Consider the following 18,590-nt stretch of genomic DNA (forward strand, 5'->3'; position numbering starts at 1 on the left):
GGAACTGTGACGACTTTAAACTGAGAGGAGCAGCCGTGTGATTGTGATGACAGATTACAGGACCTAATTAGAAATGAGACCCAATAGTTTCCACATCTATAAATAAGAACTAAAAATAAAGTGATTTGTGCTGTCAGTCCGTCGCGTTAGGAAACTTGGAGAGAGGAGAGCGATGACGTTACTCTTCTTCTGCAAAACAAATCCCGTGTCTCCCCCTTGTGGCTGACTGGAAGAACTGCAGCAACCCGAAAACATAAACATGAATCCTCAATTAATCCTTCAGTCTTTATTTACAGGAGGATGTTGAGGTTCGAAATCTGATTACTGTGTAAGTTTTCATAACACATCACAGCATCAGACACACATTTAACCCCTTAAAATCTCAGGTTTTTACATCTTAAGGCTTATTATTCAGTAACTGTTACTCTTAAAGGGGCAGTACAGTCGAAAATTAGAGTTTGTTATTTGCAGTGTTGCAGTTTCTGTAGTGCAACATTAAATCACTTATCAAACCTTTCATTGCACAGTTCTTCAGAGAACCATTTCTGTAGATGACGTTTTAAATGATTTAAGATTAAATAGAAAATTTAAAAGAACCTCAATGCAACGTAAAGCTTCCAGGAAGAACACTTCAAATTGTACAGAACCTTTACATTGTGTGAAGGTTCTTTAGAGAACCATTGTTGTAACTGAGATGTGACTGTGTGAAGAAAAGTTTAAAGTTAAAGAACATCCACATTGTAATGTCCACAGTTTAAGAAAGAACCCTAAAATAGGTGTAGAACCTTTACATTGTGTAAAGGTTCCTTAACTCCTTAATGATTCTTTACACTCAAACATGGTTCTTTAGGGAACCGCTGATTCAAAATTATTTTTAAAGTTAAAAGAACCTCCACATAATGTAAAGATTCTAGGAAGAACCCTCAAATAGGTATAGAACCTTTACATTGTGTGAAGGTTCTTTAGAGAACCAATGTTGTAAATTTTAAAGTTTAAAGAACGTCCACGCAAGATAAAGGTTCTTGGAAGAAACCTTAAGTCAGTGTAGAACCTTTATGTTAGGCGAAGGTTCTTTAAACCTTTAAAAGGTTCTTCACAAATCTTTTTTTTTCAAACATTCTACTTCTTCGAAGTGGTTCATCTATGGCATAGCTCAAAGAACCCTTTGTGGAACCTTTTTTATGAGTGTGATTTATTAAGCAAGTCAAAAAAAATATTTCAAATCAGCCCTGAAAACTCCACCCAGAGCAGCTGTAGATTTTAGAAGCTCCTCCCACCTTCAAGATACATCATCAGAAGGTGGTTTTAGTCTTTAAAGTGTAAACTGTCACTCTAGAGACGCTGCAGCGCCGCTGGAGGAGGAGCAGCCGACACGTTACAGCAGATGTAGAGATGGTTAAATATCTAATTTTGGGTGGAGTGTCCCTTTAAGTTAACAGTGTAAGCCTGGACGTTTAAAGGGTCAGTCTAAAATCAGATCAACAGAAACTACAAAATCTGTTCAAACAGCATCAAACTTTATTGAATAAAACCTTCTGGTGGTGAAAACACTGTCAGTCACCTCTGATCAGAGGAAACAGTACCACGGGATAAAGGGGAACCCCACCACATTTTCAGAATTCGGTGTGTGAGATGTAATCAGTGATTCAGAGAGGTTTGGTGTGAAATGGTTCAGATGTCTTTACAGTGGTGGTGATAGGAACCAGGCGTCGCCATGACTACAACACAAATATAGACATTTTATTTACTATCCAGAACCACCAGTGAACCTACACGAGTCTTCTGAGTTTATATGGAATGTTGATGATGAAAATAGTGGAAAATCTGAAATAATAAGTTTTCTTTGGGGACTATTTTGCCTCACAGCGCCCTGCATGTATCCCTCCACCATGAATGGAGTTTAAGTTCTCTAAACTATCATAAAACAGTGTCTCAGTCATCAGGCAGTGAATTCATAACCATTTCATGTAGGAACTTTCTGTGAGGGAGCTTTTAGAGGTGGACGTCTGGTTCCTATCACCACCACTGTGAACAGTTCTGACTCGGTAAGTTTCACACCAAACCACTCTGAACCCCTCTGAACCGCTCTGTTTACATCTGAACCATTTCATTATGCAGGAATTGGTGGAGTTCCCCTTTAAGGCCTGCCAGAAACAGCAGAACTGACCAGTCCACTTACAGAGAACATCATTAACCTCTCTCTCTCTCAGTGATCAGGCGTTAAATCATAAAGAATATAGGTGATCAAATATATCTTTTTCAAATATCTCTATAAAACATTCATAAATAAACAAACAAAATCAGAAAACACACAGAACATCGTCAGTCAAAGGTGTCAAACCTTTAAGGCACTGCGGCGCGTAAGAAAGACAAAATACATTCATCTGAACAGTTACTGACCGACTGACCATCAAAGTCCGGCAGAGACTCATCAGCTCAATCGATCATGATTAACAATCAATAAACGCAGAGCTGAGTGATGCTGGTTTACAGATCATCACGCAGATCCGTCTTTGGCAAAACAAGAAAATACAACACAACCAGCTCCAGTTTAATTGCTGCACAGCAGGTTCTCCAGCAGGTTCTCCGGCAGAACCGAGTGCAGATTAATGTTCAGTGCTGAAGAACGTTCTCCTGAAGGTGGTGATGATCGGGTTTCTCTCTGAGAGGGGTTCCGAAAGGCACTGTGGTGTCCGGTGCTGTATTAGTGACCGGGTCCTGACCGGGTCCTCCAGCGTGTATCCCAGAATGCCCTGCAGTTCCTTACTGCAGCACACACTTGTCCTTGCTGGTGCTGTATTTCCTGCGCCGGAGCTCCAGACCGCGTTCTAACCGCGCGTCCTCCTCCACCGCGCTGCAACACACACACACACACACGCGCGTTTACACAGCTGCGTAAACAAAGAGGCCAAAAACACTTGGAGTTTGTTTGTTTGTTTGTTTATGAAATGTTTAATGTAATCTGTGTGGATCATGATTTATAAACCAACACTGTCCAAAGCTGCCCATAAGGACACTGATTTGGCCACCACAAAGTGACCCTAACCCCCCCAACCCCCCCCTCTCCTCGCCCAGCCAATGAGAGAACAAACATATTTTAATATTATATATGATCCTGTGGGCAGCACCGCAGTGCAGTGGGTGGTGCTGTTACAGCAAGAAGGGTCTGGGTTCGGTTCCCCGGGCCGGGTGACCAGGGTCCTCTCTGTGTGGAGTTTGAACGTTCTCCTCCGGGTTCTCCAGTTTCCTCCCACAGTCCAAAGACAGGCAGTCAGGCCAAATGGTGATGCTAAATTGGTGTGAGTGTCTGTCCGCCCTGCGATGGACTGGCAGTCTGTCCAGGGGGTTTCCTGCCTTCCGCCTCAAAATCCTGATTTAAAACCTTCTATATTTGTATTTGTTTTGTCTTTCTGACCCTCGACCCACCACAGACACTGCACTCTGGCCCCCCCAAGATAAAGAGTTTGGGGACCCCTGATGTAGACGTACCTCTGCGTACATAATTACTACATAATAACTTTCTACCTTAACATTTATTACATATGTTTCCTGATCAAAACAAACTGTTTGTTCTTTTACAAACACAATGCATGTTTGTGTACAGTATGACATGATTTGTGTAAGATGATGCGTTTAATTCAGCTGTAATGATCGTGGAACCCTTTTTGTGCTGTATAGACGTTGTTTGAAAGGTTCTTTAAAGGAACCATATTACAAAAGTTTAACCATGCAGAGAACCAGACACGGCTGTTTGAGCTGTAATGGTCTGCATTCAACCACTGCCTTTACTAAAGAACCTATGAAGATTAGTACAGTAGAAGCAGAACCGTTCTCCGACTGTGCGGAGCGCCCGTGTGCTGATTTGCTGAGACAAACTGCAGTCAGAGCTCATAAACACTGCAGCACTCAGGTTACAGTGAACAGCACGTTTATTAGTGACTCGCTGATCTGGGGACCGTGGGCCGCCGACGCCAGAATACAATGTTTTTACGTACATCTCTGTTGATGCTGATGGATAAACATCCTCTGTAATGCTGATCCAGCAACATAATATTGATTAGTGTAGGGTTATTAATGCAGTAAAATCAATAAAATGTTGATATTTTCGTGCAATAATTCAGCGCCACCTAAACACTTCAGTAAACACAGCAGTCTGAAATATCAGACACGATACAGGTATGATTCCAATATCATCGCGCATCCCTCACAATATTTTCCAATATCCAGATAAAAGTTATTTATCAATACCAATAATTATTATTATAACTGCATCAAACTAAACAGTGTTGTGGTGTTTATCACTTTCTGAACTTCTGCTATTGATATAAGCTTCACATCGTAACGATAGAAGAACCCTTTTTTGTGCTGTATGGAGCAATTTTAAAAAAGGTTCCATATAGAACCATACGGCACGTTCTCTATCATATATGAAGAGCCACTTCACCCTGCAGAGAACCTCTATATAGATATATACACCACATATAGTTCTTTAGTCTTTACTAAAGAACCACTGAAGAATCATCTTTTTTAGTGTAGGACATCCCCCCCTGAACCCCCCCCACCCCAGTGTGTGAAGGTAGAGCTGGACTCACCCTCTCTCTTTGGCGTCCATATCCCTGACCAGCTCGTCCCTCTGGTTGACCAGACTGACCAACTCCTGCAGGAGGAGCTGCTCACGGAGCTGCTGAGCCTGACTCTTCTTCCACTCTACACACACACACACACACACACACACACACAGGCATTAAAGGGGAACTCCATCAACTAAATTATTATATTATGCATATATATTGAAATATGAGCTGGGATAGGCTCCAGCACCCCACCGCGACCCAGAAGGATGAGCGGTTTAGATGATGTATGTATGTATATTAAAATCATGTTTATTGCTATTATTTCTTAATTCAGCAGAAAAACCTCTGCAGGTTTAGTTTGTCATAAACTCTGTGCTAACTGACGTCATGACACTCGGTGGCTACTAGCATCCATTCATTATTAGCTATGTTAGCACGTTTGGTTGAGCTGGTCTTTAAAAACACTTCAGAAGCCTAAGTGTCCCCAGGCGAGTGATGGACAGTGTGTAAGGGGCATTTCTGTGCAGAGCAGCTCCTGACCAGTACCTTCAATTGCCATCATGGCCCTCAGCTCTCTGGTCAGCAGCTCGAATTTTCTCTCCAGATCCTGCTCCTCCTGCCTGCAGGAACACCACACAAACCCACCGTCATCACCATCGTCCAGTCAGTGTCCAGATCAACAATCAGACAGTAAGAATGTTCTGCTCTTACAGAAGCTCCAGATAGTCCTGTCTGCGGATCAAAGCGTTCTTCTTGTTGACCAGAGTGAACCACTCCTGGATCAGCTTCTCCTCCTCGTCTTGATCGCTGCCTGCAGAACAGCAGAGAACCTCCACACAGTCCTCAGAGCGTCAACACTGCAGGTCCTTTAGAGAACCTTTACACTGTTTATGTTATGTGCACCCATCACCTATCTCACCATCTCACTGGCCTCTGTTCCACTGTTGAGCCAAATGGTTCTCAGGGCCGTACTGGGCCGTTCTGCGCTGGTTCAGACTCGTGAGAACAGTTAAGTCGGGGTTACTCTACATGACTTTTACCCCTGATTTAGCCCTGATTCTCAGTCTGAGTCTGAGCTGGTCAGTCTGCAGATGTTTGGGCCAGTCTGAGTCAACAGTTGGAGAGAGAGTGTGGGGGCGCTGACTCAGATTTACTGCCTCCCGATTGTGTTTCAGACCAGTCAGAGTTTATCAGACATGCTTGATTTTTTCGACCCGACTCTGAGTGTAATCTAGCGTAAACTGGTCAACGACTCAATCTGAACAGTCTCCTGTAACAGCCAATGAAAACTGAGAGCACGAAAGAGGAAAATACAGCAAGTAAACAATAAAAAAATGGTGAAAAGTCTCTCTCCTGTGGAGCGAAGCTTTTTAATGAGCTGAGTTTAAAACACAATCGAGTTTTTGTACATTTAAAACTCTAAAAATACCGACGGATCACATTTTTAAATCCATGATCCTCAATTAAACACGTTTACCTGCTGCTTCTTTACTGTTTCAGCGCAAACGGCAGAGAAAACAGCAGCAGCAGCTCCAACTTCTAGTAACGGAAGAACGAGAGAGTTCATGCGAGTTCAGTGAGTTCAGTGAGTCATTCGGTTCAGCAACTACGTAGAAGTCGAGTAGTGTGGGATCCCTAATCGTTTAGTGTGGATCCCCAATATTTCAGTCACCCAGAAAAATCTGCAAACACCAGTGCGACAGTGTGAGACACCCAGTCTGTTATCATCTGTTAAGACTGTAAAAGGCGTGTGGTGAACGGTGGTGAACGGTGGTGAGCGGTGGCTTTACTTGTTGTTTTCTGTTGTACCACTAAATCAGAAGAAAACTACACAAATGAGTGGCTAACCGCTAACAGGCTAACAGCTACACACACCACCCACCACTAAACACGTTTGGTTCTGTCTGTCACTCCAGCTCCGGTCTGTCTCTCGGCTGCTCTCAGGTTCTTTATCCTCCAAACGGGAGTAATTTGAGGATCTGTTACTGAAACAGTGCTAGGTGGGTTTCACCTGTAGCCGGATAGCTACACTAGCGTTAGCATCGCCAGCAGAGTTCAGCTCAAATCTCCACAGAACAGTTCTATTTTTTTCTTTCTGTCGCTTCAACACCCGTCATTCGAGGCTGCGCTCTCAGATACCAGTCTTTATCCTCTAAAAGGGTGTTTTTAATCATCAGTTTGCTAGAACCGAGCCGGTACTGCAGTGGGAGGCACAGTGCACTCGTGTTAGCTTAGCCTAGCAGGCTGCAGCTTAAAGCACTACAGAACAGGTCAGACTTCAGCGTTCTGTCACTCCAACACCGATCAGTCGACTTCACTCTCGCTGTTAAAGGTTTTATCATCTATACTTGTGACATCAGAGCAGCTAGAAACTGGTGTCAGATTGAAGCTTTGATGTTTATTGAATGGTGTGTTTAAAATCCTGCACTGCTTTCATTTATTAGCCGTCTGAGTGAACGAACTGAACTTATCTGACTGTTTTCGGGTTTGAAATAGCGCAGCAGGATACGGTGCATAATACCGACATAAACAGAGAACCAATCGGCGAATAGCTACGCCGTCGCGCCATCACACTGAACGGTTCTGCGGCCCTGAGTCCGGTTAACTAACCGTGCCAAAAAAACGGGCTGAGCCTGGTTTTTAAGCGTTCTGTGTCTGTGTGGAAACGTCACTGGAACAGTTACCCTCCGCGCTCAGAACCAACCGGCCCTGCAGTGGAAGAGGCCAAAATCTGTCTCTCTGCATCTCACCATCTCTCTCTCTCTCCCCCTCTCTCTCTCTCTCACCATCTCTCTCTCTCACCATCTCTCTCTCTCTCTCTCTCTCACCATCTCTCTCCCTCTCTCTCTCTCCCCCTCTCTCTCTCTCTCTCTCTCTCTCTCTCCCCCTCTCTCTCTCTCTCTCTCTCACCATCTCTCTCTCTCCCTCTCTCACCATCTCTCCCCTCTCTCTCTCTCTCTCTCTCTCCCTCACCATCTCTCTCCCTCTCTCTCTCCCCCTCTCTCTCTCTCTCTCTCTCACCATCTCTCTCTCTCCCTCTCTCACCATCTCTCTCCCTCTCTCTCTCTCTCACCATCTCTCTCCCTCTCTCTCTCTCTCACCATCTCTCTCTCTCTCTCTCTCTCTCTCTCTCTCTCTCACCATCATTCTCTCTCTCTCTCTCTTTCTCACCATCTCTCTCTCTCTCTCTCTCTCTCTCTCTCTCTGTCTCTCTGTGTGTGTCTCTCTCTCTCACCCGTCTCCATCAGTCGTCTCAGTCTTTGCTCCACCACGGCGGCTCTGCTGTCGATGTGTTTCTGTTCCGTCTCCAGAGCCTGAAGCTCGCTCAGAACATACTGACTGGTATCCTGCAGACGCTGACCACAAACAACACGGACAGAACATAAACAACAAACAAACACCACACAGACAGTACATAAACAACAAACAAACAGCACACAGACAATACATAAAAGCAACGAACAAACAAAAACAATGTATGGACAGTACATATATAAAAAAGATAAAAAATACAAATAGCATACAGGCAGTACATAAAAACACAAACAGAGCGAGAGAGAGAGAGAAAGAGAGAGGGAGAGAGAGAGAGAAAGAGAGAGGGAGGAGAGAGAGAGAGAAAGAGCGAGAACAGAGAGAGAGAGAGAGAGAGAGAGGGAGAGAGAGTAACAGTAACACAGCGACAGTAATTACAACACAAACACAGAAGAGGAAGAGAGGAAAGTGCAGACGCTATTTAGCAAAAAGAAACAGTACAATAATCTGAGAAGAGACACAGGAAGGTCAGAGAGAGAGACTGAAGATCTACTGACCATACTGTCCTCCTCCGCTGGCCGGGACCCACTGTCCACCTCACAGCCCTCTGTAAACACAGCATTCACATAAACATCCAGTCAGAAAGAGAGATAGAACCATTCTGTTAAACACAGCTAACAAAGCTCAGAGGAACAGCAGAGAAACAGGAGAGGAACGGCAAAGGAACAGCAGAGGAACAGGAGAGGAACAGCAGAGGAACAGCAGAGGAAAAGGAGAATAACAGGAGAGAAACAGCAGAGGAACAACAGAATAACAGGAGAGGAACAGCAGAGGAACAACAGAGGAACAACAGAATAACAGGAGAGGAACAGCAAAGGAACAGCAGAGGAACAGGAGAGGAACAGCAGAGGCACAACAGAATAACAGGAGAGGAACAGCAAAGGAACAGCAGAGGAACAGCAAAGGAACAGGAGAGGAACAGCAGAGGAACAACAGAGGAACAACAGAATAACAGGAGAGGAACAGCAAAGGAACAGCAGAGGAACAGGAGAGGAACAGCAGAGGAACAACAGAGGAACAACAGAATAACAGGAGAGGAACAGCAGAGGAACAGGAGAGGAACAGCAAAGGAACAGGAGAGGAACAGCAGAGGAAAAGGAGAATAACAGGAGAGGAACAGCAGAGGAACAGGAGAGGAACAGCAGAGGAAAAGGAGAATAACAGGAGAGGAACAGAAGAGAAACAGCAGAGGAACAGGAGAGGAACAGCAGAGGAACAGTAGAGGAAAAGGAGAATAATAGGAAAGGAACAGCAAAGGAACGGCAGAGAAACAGCAGAGGAACAGAAGAGGACCAGGAGAGGAAAAGGAGAAGAACGGGTGAAAAACAAGAGAGCAACAGCTGAGGAACAGCAGAGAAACAGGAGAGGAACAGCACAGAAACAGCAGGGGAATAGCTGGGGAACAGCTGAGGTACAGCAAAGAAACAGGAGAGGAACAGCAGGAGAACAGGAGGAAAACAGCAGAGTAACAGGAGGAGAACAGCAGAGTAACAGCATAGGAACAGGATATGAACAGCATAGGAACAGGATATGAACAGCAGAGGAACAGGATATGAACAGCATAGGAACAGGATATGAACAGCAGAGGAACAGGAGAGAAATAGGAAGGAAACAGGAGGGGAACAGAATGGGAACAGCAGAGGAACAGCAGATGAATAGCAGAGGAACAGCAGATGAACAGCAGAGGAACAGCAGATGAATAGCAGAGGAACAGCAGATGAATAGCAGAGGAACAGCAGATGAACAGCAGAGGAACAGCAGATGAACAGCAGAGGAACAGCAGATGAATAGCAGAGGAACAGCAGATGAATAGGAAGGCAACATGTTCACTGCAGTGAAGCTTTACAGCTCATCCCTAAAACTGGAGATGATATGAAGATGATATAAAGACACTGTAGTTTACCGGATTGACCTGCAGGGGCGCCAGACTCCTCAGCTTTTACCTGCTGTCCAAAAACACAGAGAAGACACTCAGACAGAACAGGAGCTGTAGGTTTATATGAATCATCTCTGACATGGAGGAGAAACTGCAAATAATCAACTTTCGATCTCAGACGACGTTACAGTCTCTGAGCAGAAGAGGAGAAATTTTATCACAATCTGAATTTGATGAAAACTTGTTTTGCAGAAAGAAAACTCAAACCAGTCCGCACAGAATATAAATCCAAAGCACAAAGGTGAGAACGGTTCTGCGCTTTAAGAACACGTCATGAATCTGACGGAGACTTTTTCTTAGGACCAAACTTAATTAATTAGTCCTTCACTAATCAGACCAGTGAGAGCTTATTAAGGATTTGCTTAATCAGAGTAACACTAAAGCACAGCTGTGTGTGACATATTTCTATTTGTGTTTTCTTTGCTGTCCAAAAAAGTTTCTGCTCTCTCCTTTTACGTCACCGTGTTGGAGGCTACAGTATCAGTGACAGTGACAATATCAAATAATCGCAGCAGCTACTCTGAGATTAAACGGCAGAAACAGCTGAAAAGTGTTGAATGAAAGAAATATTGCATTGATTACATTGTTTTTGTTGGTAATTATTAAATGTGGCACAGCTGGTTCTTTTTTGTCTCTTTCAATTTATCAAATCGCAAAAATTATAAATATTGTGACGCACATTATGCACTGTAAGAATATTGTGGTATTATATTATAGTCATAGGGTCCATCTCTGTAATCTAGGTCTGGGCAATATGACGATATTTATTGTCAACATGATAAATTACATCACAAAACACTGCCCAACTGCATGTGTGATTAAAAAGAGCTGAATTAATCCTGTTTAATTGGATTTACTGCAGTGTGTGAAATGTTTTTCTGAGTTTTTCAGTTTTTTTGATGTGGTTCTACTTTGTCTTTTCAACCTTATCAGATCTCAGAAAAAGTGTTGTGATATTATGTTTTTGGCACATCGCCTACGTCTATTAGACGTCACAGGAAAACGACAGTACTAAGTCCAGACTCTCAGAGTCACTGTGACTCGCTGACCTTGCTGTGCTGCTCCTGATGGTCAGGCTCCTCCCCCGATTCTCCTTTACTCTGTGCTCTGTGTTTCTTCAGCAGGTCCGCGTCCCTCACCTGCCCCAGGTTCAGCTTGGACGCGTTCGGCCGGGGCGGAGCCACAGGTGTCTGCCCCGCCTCTGGCCTCTTCTCCTCTGCCCGGCCCACCCGTTTGGCCCTGGGTGGGGGCACCAGGCCTCCGTTCGGTTTTGCGTTCTCCCCCTGCGCGTGCGTTCCATTGGCCTCCCCTGACAGAGCTCCGGCCTGCAGCCGCTGGGCGCAGAATCGGGCGGCGGCATCCACATCCGGACCACCGGGTGGCTCCGCCACGCCGTAACTGGTCTGGCTGCTGTTGTGCTCGATCTGCAGCACGCTGAGCTCCTGACCGGTGAAGTGCGTCCGGATCTGGCTCAAGTACGTCATCACGATCAGCCGGTCAGGAACGGACAGCAGGACCATGTCGGACGGCTCCAGCAGACGAGAGATACCAAGAGCAGCGAACTCATCAAACGCCTGAACACAATAGGAACATTTTCACTCTGTAATGAAGCGTTTATTAAAATCTTCAGTGATAAAGACGGACAACGTTACTCACTTTCTTGTTATTGAACTTGATGTCGTGAGGCTGCAGCGCATCAAAATCACTGAGAAACAACATCAGAACACAGAATGACTTTATTTATACATTAATTTATAAATACTCACATGTATGGCTGGGGGCACCAATATTTACTGCTAATTATCCATAACAGCCATTAAATAAATCAGTAGAAATCATCTTATTTGTTCTTTCCATTTTGTTTCCATGAGCACTGTGCACTCCGATCCACTTTTCCAAGACTCCAGTCCCAGTTTTACATACACATCAGTGAGGCTCACAGTGGAATTCCATCAGTAACAGTATTATAGTTTAATGTTTTGCTGATTTTTATGGATTTAACGCACAGAAAGCTTCACATCAAGTCCAATGCACTGTTTTATTTAACATTGTGAACAAGAGAAGATGCAGAGGAAGAAATGGAGTCATCAAGTAGTAGCAGCAACAAAGTTTACCAGCCCATTCTGCTAAAAAAAGTTCAACAGGAGCCTGACGCTGCATCATGCCTTAAAACAAGGGAACGAAGTGTGAGCGACGACGAGCCCGTTTGTTTTGTCTGTGTAACTCTGACTTGGTGTGAAAAGGCTGTAAGGATTTGTTGCCCCCCGCTGGCTTAAATGGGGACTGACCTACATACAGTGAACATGTACTTTTGTAAAATTCCTGTGGTTATAAATATTATAAACTGATATGTAGCAATAATTTTATCCCTTTTTCAACACTGCTTATGGCCCCAGCTTTACTGGTACTTTCTTCCCAAACTGCTCTGAGAGTATTAACAACAGGAAAAACCATGAAAGCAGGAAAACGTTCCAGGTCTGTGAAATCACTCACATCTTGTCGGGGTGGAAGTGGTGCAGGATGGCGCAGAACGCCAGGCCGTTCCTCCAGGAAGTGTTGAAGTTAGTGACCTTCACACCTTTGTAGTTCTTAGTTATCTCCTGACACCACTGCAGCAGAGACTGGCTGGAGGTCACCAGACCAGGACTGGGGAGAGGAGAGGATCTCTGAGGAGGGGTGGGGGGCAGAGAGACAGAGACAGAGACAGACAGAGAGAGAGAGAGAGAGAGAGAGAGAGAGAGAGAGAGAGAGATGATTTTCTTCTAACTCTGCGTTTTAATGATCTCAGACGCTGCAGACTCGATCTCCACCGCCCCTCTGATCACCTTCGTGTGTTAATGTTGATGATGAAATATTACAGTGATGGTGGTGAATAATGAGGAGGCGGAGCTGAACGTGTGTCTGTTTATTAGGAGGAGTAACGTTAGCGCGCTCGGCTAAAGCGTTTGGGAAACGGAGACTGAAACTGGGGAGCGGCGACGCTCTGATAAACAGCAGGGGGCGCTCTCACAGTATTCACTACTTACAGTTTATCACACTTTAGTTCTGTTTGACCTTTTTTACATCAGTAACAGCAGCTTAACTCACATTTTAACATTATTCTGATTGTGTTTACATTTCAGCTGTGTGTTTATGGTTGGTTGCTAGGAAACTGACATGACAGCTGATTGTCGATTTGAATCAAGTACATTAAGATATCCCAACTGGAGAGGAGATGCTGCAAGACAAGATAAAATTCCTAAAATAAGATCAGATTTTCCTCCGTAATACAAATTTGTGAAAAATCTTGACCTAAAAGATCTTAAGACTAAAAGAGAGAAAGTTTCTGTAACAGGACCCCAGATTTATTACATACTAAGGCTTATTACTCAGTAACTACAAGGACTTCAGTGCAAACTAATGGAGCTATTCCTAGGTTATAGAGGTGTGTAATAAAACGTTGGCTTGTTAAGGGGTTAAAGTGCAAAATTCACTAACAAAGTGTGTCTGGCTATTTATGGACAGAAACACTGCAGTAATGCTCACCTGCTCAGGTGCTGGTGCGTCTCCTCCTGATTCTTCTGGCTTCACCTCCTCCAGGCTCACCGGTGGTGGGACTGTTTTCTTCTTGCTGCGTTTGAGGGGCAGAACAGCTGGTGATGTTTCTACAGTCGGGTCAGTCTGGAGCTGTGGGCTCTCTGTGGAAGGCTGACCCTCAGCGTGTCCAGCAGATGCAGCTTCAGCAGTTCCTGAGGCAGGTGATCCAGATAAATCCTTTGGCGACATTCTAGATCTGCGAGAGAGAGAGTGATCGACATTAGAGTTTACGGCACATTCTCAGATGAGGAATATTTAACTTGCAGTTTCACTCTGTGGGACTCCATCACTGTTTCAGTGCAATTAAATGTCTTCGCCTTAACATTACTTAACATACTACTAATGAGAATAAGATACAGTAATAATAATTATTTCAGTTTAATCTGAAAAAATATATGGTGTGAGTGAAACCTCAAAATTTACAAAAAGGCAAAATGGTGTAAAAACTTTTTCAAAACTTGTCCATAATTAATTGGTTAAGATGTAATCAGAGTGGTTCAGAGCGGTTTGGTGTGAAACACTCTGCTCTACCGAGTCAGAACTGTTCACAGTGGTGGTGATAGGAACCAGACGTCCACCTCTAAAAGCTCCCTCACAGAAAGTTCCTACATGAAATGGTTATGAATTCACTGTCTGATGACTGAGACACTGTTTTATGATGGTTTAGAGAACTTAAACTCCATTCATGGTGGAGGGATACATGCAGGGCGCTGTGAGGCAAAATAGTCCCCAAAGAAAACGTATTATTTCAACGTATTATTTTCCATCATCAACATTCCATATAAACTCAGAAGACTCGTGTAGGTTCACTGGTGGTTCTGGATAGTAAATAAAATGTCTATATCTGTGTTGTAGTCATGGCGACGCCTGGTTCCTATCACCACCACTGTAAAGACATCTGAACCATTTCACACCAAACCACTCTGAATCTCTCTGATTACATCAATACTGAGTTATGGGTGGATTTCTAAGAATTGGTGGAATTCCCCTTTAAAACCAATTATATCAAAATCATATCAGTATTGTTTATATTTTATGATATTTCATGCCAGTGTTTAATGATGCAGAATGTTTAGGTGGCGCTGAATTACTGCAATAAAATATCTGCATTTTATTTAACTGCATTCATATTAGAAATGTTATTTTTGTTCAAGCTAATTCTCATTAATATAGTTCCAATTTCTTAAAGTTCAAGCATCAGTAAATATGAATGTGAAAAATATCAGATGATTAAATCGGCATCAGTATATCGGTGCATCACTACTTTAAACGGAACACAGACAAACACACAAAAACAAACATGTTTTCAGACATGGCGAGACATTCTGATCCACATTTAGAGCTGATTCAAAGCTGTTTCCTCTTTGGCGAACAGATTTCTTATTGAGCCACTTCCTGAGATAAAGATAAAAGCAAAAGTGATCATCATAAGCAGATCTTATGACCTGTGAACCTGTGTTATAGCGACATGACAGCTGTGGAAATCAATCTGCTTCACAAACACCAGCAACAGAAGGTACAGGTTTCAAAGAACATCCAAAGCACACACGAGTCAAACAAACGACTCTGAGGTTTAGTAAAGAGGCAGCAGCAGGATTTTCTGTTAAGACTACAATGAGCACAAAACACAGAACGACTTTACTCAAACTTACAAATCATCCAGATCTGCAGAAGCTGTCAGTGTTTCTATATGAGCCTCTTCGTTTTTCACCTTCAAATCAAGCTCCTCTGGTCTAGCCCTGTTTGCTGCTTCCTCTGTCTGGTTGGTGGGAACAGTCAGGGGTGGAAGGCCAATTTCAGCTGCTACTGAATTTGCTTCTATGGGGACATTTTCTTTGGACTGTTTTGGACTTTCTGAAGCCTCATCATCATCTCCTGACACCAGGACCTTCTCTTGGTCATCCCCTGATACTGTGGCCCCCAAGACATTCTTGTCTGATGACTCTGTGGTCGCTGGAAAAATCTCAGATAGGCTTTCAGACTGCCTCTTTTCATTTGTGTTCAACTTGGCAACATCTACACCAGCTTCCACAGAGGTCGCCGATGTTGGTATTTCGGTGACTTCAGCAGCAGGAAGCTTATTCTGGTCCACAGAGAGATCGGACCATGTGGTGGTGTCTGCCTTGAGTTGAAGGGGTGGAGTTGGGGGGAGTTCAAAGTCAGACTCAGAGGGAATGAGACGCCTCCTGGTACGAGGAACCGGAACAGGAACGTTCTTTTCCTCAGTGTCTTCAGTGTCCTGTGCCATTTGGCGAATCTTCTCCAGCAGGATTTCCTCTTCCAAAACATCGGCAGGTTCTTCAGTAGCTTCTTTTAAAAGCTCAGGAGGTTTCTCAACCACGGACCTCCTTGGAGAGACATCCTTTCCTGAGCCAACCGCCCTCTTCACTTTCACACCTTCTAGCTGTTCTTCAGCTTTAGTGACTACTGCAGCTGTGGCCTCAATCAGGGAACTCTCTTTCTTCTCTTTATCAGTGCCTCTGTCAGTTACACCCATGCTAACCTCAACAGCGCCTTCCGCTGGTGAGGAGACGCTCAATTGCCTTAGGTTGTCCTCATCCTTACTTTTGCTTTCCTCCTTGGCAGGCGTTGTGGTAATATCTTTTTTTTTATTGCGCTGTAGAGGAACTGGAGCATTGCCAGTTGAAACAGGCTTCATAGCATGAGGGCCAACTTCCTGTGAAGGCACTGGATGGGTTCTCTCATTCTTTCCACTTTGAAAGGATGGAACATTGGCAGCTCGTGGAGAAATGGGCTGCTCTGCTGGAGATTCTTCTGATATTGCTGCAAGCTTTGTACTGACCAATGCAGCTGGCAGGACAGGAGAAAGGTCCGGTTCTACCAGAGGTGATTCCTTTGGGCTGTGAGAAACAGGATACCAGTGAGGAACGAGAAGAATATGACCATGCACACCGCAAGCAATATTAAACAAACACCACTTTCTGAAAGCCAAGGCAAAATGGGTGCAAACTTTAAGCACAAAGCATGTGAAGAGCAGCCCTACAGGTAAATGGACAGTGCTTTTGCGTGGGTACCTCAGCACACTGGAGTGGAAACAATGAAATGAAACAATGAGGCCAGGAGGATAAAGTGCAGAATATCAGCTTTAATTTGGGAGTATGTACATTTATATTGGAGGAACCATATGAGAATCCCAGTCCTCTATACAGTCTTCTCAGTACTGGGGGCTAAAAGAAAGAAACTGACAAGCCTAAATCAAATTGTGGTTAGTAGAAGTCGCTTATAAATCATTTGTGGTTGATGACCCACAGACGCTGGTTATCCCCCCTACAGATGCTCTGCCAGGCCTGCAGATGCAGCCACTTTCAGTTCCTGATTGTTTTGTCTTTTCTCCTTTCGTAAGTGAAATACGTCCTCAGGAAGTTTTGGATGGTTGACTTGCTCACTTTTTAACCCTGATTACCTCGTGTTTAAGTAATATGCTTGGGGTTACTGTCCTGTTGCAAGACAAATCTCCTTCCACTGAGTTTGGAGGCTTCACCAAAACAGGCTCACACACCACACTGCACATTCAACGTACTTTGCTTTAGATGAGTTCCTTTATATCATCCCTCATCTACAAATTCCTCTATCTATCACTCTGGTGCAGGTAAAGCTCATCTGCCCGTAAGACTTTGCCTAAAACTCCACTGGCACTTATGCACTTTTTCACAAGGTCTTTTAAGGCAGAAATAACACCCTTCCTGAGCGGGGAACACAGGAACCCCTCACCAAAATCAGCGAAGAAGAACAAAACCCAACAATCATTCACCATTTTTAAGTGCAGGTAAGCTCATCTGCCCGTAAGACTTTGTCCAAAACTCTACAGGTGTTTATGCTATTTTTTACAAGCTATAACCTGCAACCTGCTAATGATTTGTGTATCTTGTGGTAAAATAATTGCGTGTTCTCTGAACATGCTTCTTGCGTGATGCATTGTGCAACTTTTTTCCAGCTTGCAGCTAAAGTTTCAAAACCATCTTCAATGATTGTGCAGGCCAAAATGGCGCAATTCCATCTCAGGAAGCCACTGCCCAGCAACCATGCGTGAAAGATTCAAAGAACTCCTGCAATACATGCTCAACAACCCTTCAGCGATTTTACACAATCGGTCTCAACATCAGGAGCGTCCACAGTTTCTAAAATGCACAGGAAAACGTAGAAACTTGTCAGAACGAGAAGCCGACAGGACGTTGCGCAATACATTCGTTTATCACATGCATTGTTAAGCTTTAACACTTTTGCAGGGGAAACAACAACAAGAACTTTGGGTGCTCAGCATCCACCATGTTAAGCAACAGCCGCACCAAACACCCCCCTAAAAAAGCCAGCACAGCACATGACGGCCTTAACTTACCCATCATCCATATAGAGCTCAGCCAGCCATACAGTGCCCACATCCTCCTGACCTGACTCGAACTCCACCTCGTCCTCCAAAGCTTCAGACAGGAACACAGGCCTCAGAAGAGTCTCCTTCTTCTCTTGGCCTTCACCTTTATTCCCAGGTTCATCTTCATTAGCTTTTCGTAAGCACTCTTCACTCGCGATCATATCGAAATCCACTTCCTTCAAAGGAGGAAACTCTTTCGTGGAGGACACCCCAAGTGCGTCCTTGTTGTTCACGCTTTTATCAGTTTCTGGAGTCGTTGATGGCTCTGTGATCTTCTCAACATTCAATACTGCATGTTTGTTTTCTTCAGGCTTTGGTTCGTCTCTCCTGGATTCTATTGTTGGTGGTTCCTCCATCTTTTCTTCAGGTGCTGATCTCACACTGGTGCTTGTTTCAGGCTCTGGTTCATCTCTCTCTATTTCATTTTCCAGTGCTGGTGGCTCCTCCATCATCTTTTCTACGCACACTGTTCTCTTAGTGATGCTTGTTTCAGGTTCTGGTTCAGAAACTCCTCTTCCTCTCTCAACCTCTGAGGCAGCCAGTCTCAAACACTCCACCAGGCTCCTTCCTGTAGGCTCTGCTGGAGGTTTCGTCTTGCTTTCCTCACCCAAAACAGAATCTTTGTTGTCTTTAGCAGCTTCAGGTAGGTTTGTAAATGCAGTGTCACAGAACGGTTCAGGTGGACGAATTTCAATCTCAGGGGCTTCCTGGTCTCCAGCTTCTTCATCGTCAGGTTTGGTGGGTTCTGCAGGGCTTGGCTGGATCAGTATGGAGGCCACTGTCTCATAACTGGAGAACAAGG

General features: G+C 44.2%; 1 protein-coding gene across 8 annotated transcripts in view; it reads right to left on the reverse strand.

Annotated features, from left to right (window-relative positions):
- Window positions 1–2,042: 2,042 nt before the first annotated feature.
- Window positions 2,043–18,590, reverse strand: part of ehbp1l1b (EH domain binding protein 1-like 1b) — a 55,593-nt gene continuing 39,045 nt past the window's right edge. For 3 of the 8 annotated variants that reach the window (XM_036594486.1, XM_036594485.1, XM_036594480.1), the window contains 13 exons: window positions 17,756–18,577; window positions 15,051–16,259; window positions 13,348–13,594; window positions 12,316–12,488; window positions 11,479–11,527; window positions 10,872–11,396; window positions 9,790–9,832; window positions 8,384–8,433; window positions 7,810–7,930; window positions 5,286–5,385; window positions 5,121–5,194; window positions 4,593–4,707; window positions 2,043–2,854 (listed from right to left, as the gene is read on the reverse strand). In XM_036594486.1, coding sequence (XP_036450379.1) covers window positions 2,764–2,854; window positions 4,593–4,707; window positions 5,121–5,194; window positions 5,286–5,385; window positions 7,810–7,930; window positions 8,384–8,433; window positions 9,790–9,832; window positions 10,872–11,396; window positions 11,479–11,527; window positions 12,316–12,488; window positions 13,348–13,594; window positions 15,051–16,259; window positions 17,756–18,577 — 3,619 coding nt within the window. In that variant the 3' untranslated portion in view covers window positions 2,043–2,763. The remainder of the gene's footprint in view (window positions 2,855–4,592; window positions 4,708–5,120; window positions 5,195–5,285; window positions 5,386–7,809; window positions 7,931–8,383; window positions 8,434–9,789; window positions 9,833–10,871; window positions 11,397–11,478; window positions 11,528–12,315; window positions 12,489–13,347; window positions 13,595–15,050; window positions 16,260–17,755; window positions 18,578–18,590) is intronic. The other 5 variants (XM_036594484.1, XM_036594482.1, XM_036594483.1 and 2 more) reach the window with 5 other exon arrangements.

This window comes from Colossoma macropomum, unplaced genomic scaffold, assembly GCF_904425465.1.
Source record: "Colossoma macropomum unplaced genomic scaffold, Colossoma_macropomum, whole genome shotgun sequence".
Taxonomy (NCBI): Eukaryota; Metazoa; Chordata; class Actinopteri; order Characiformes; family Serrasalmidae; genus Colossoma; species Colossoma macropomum.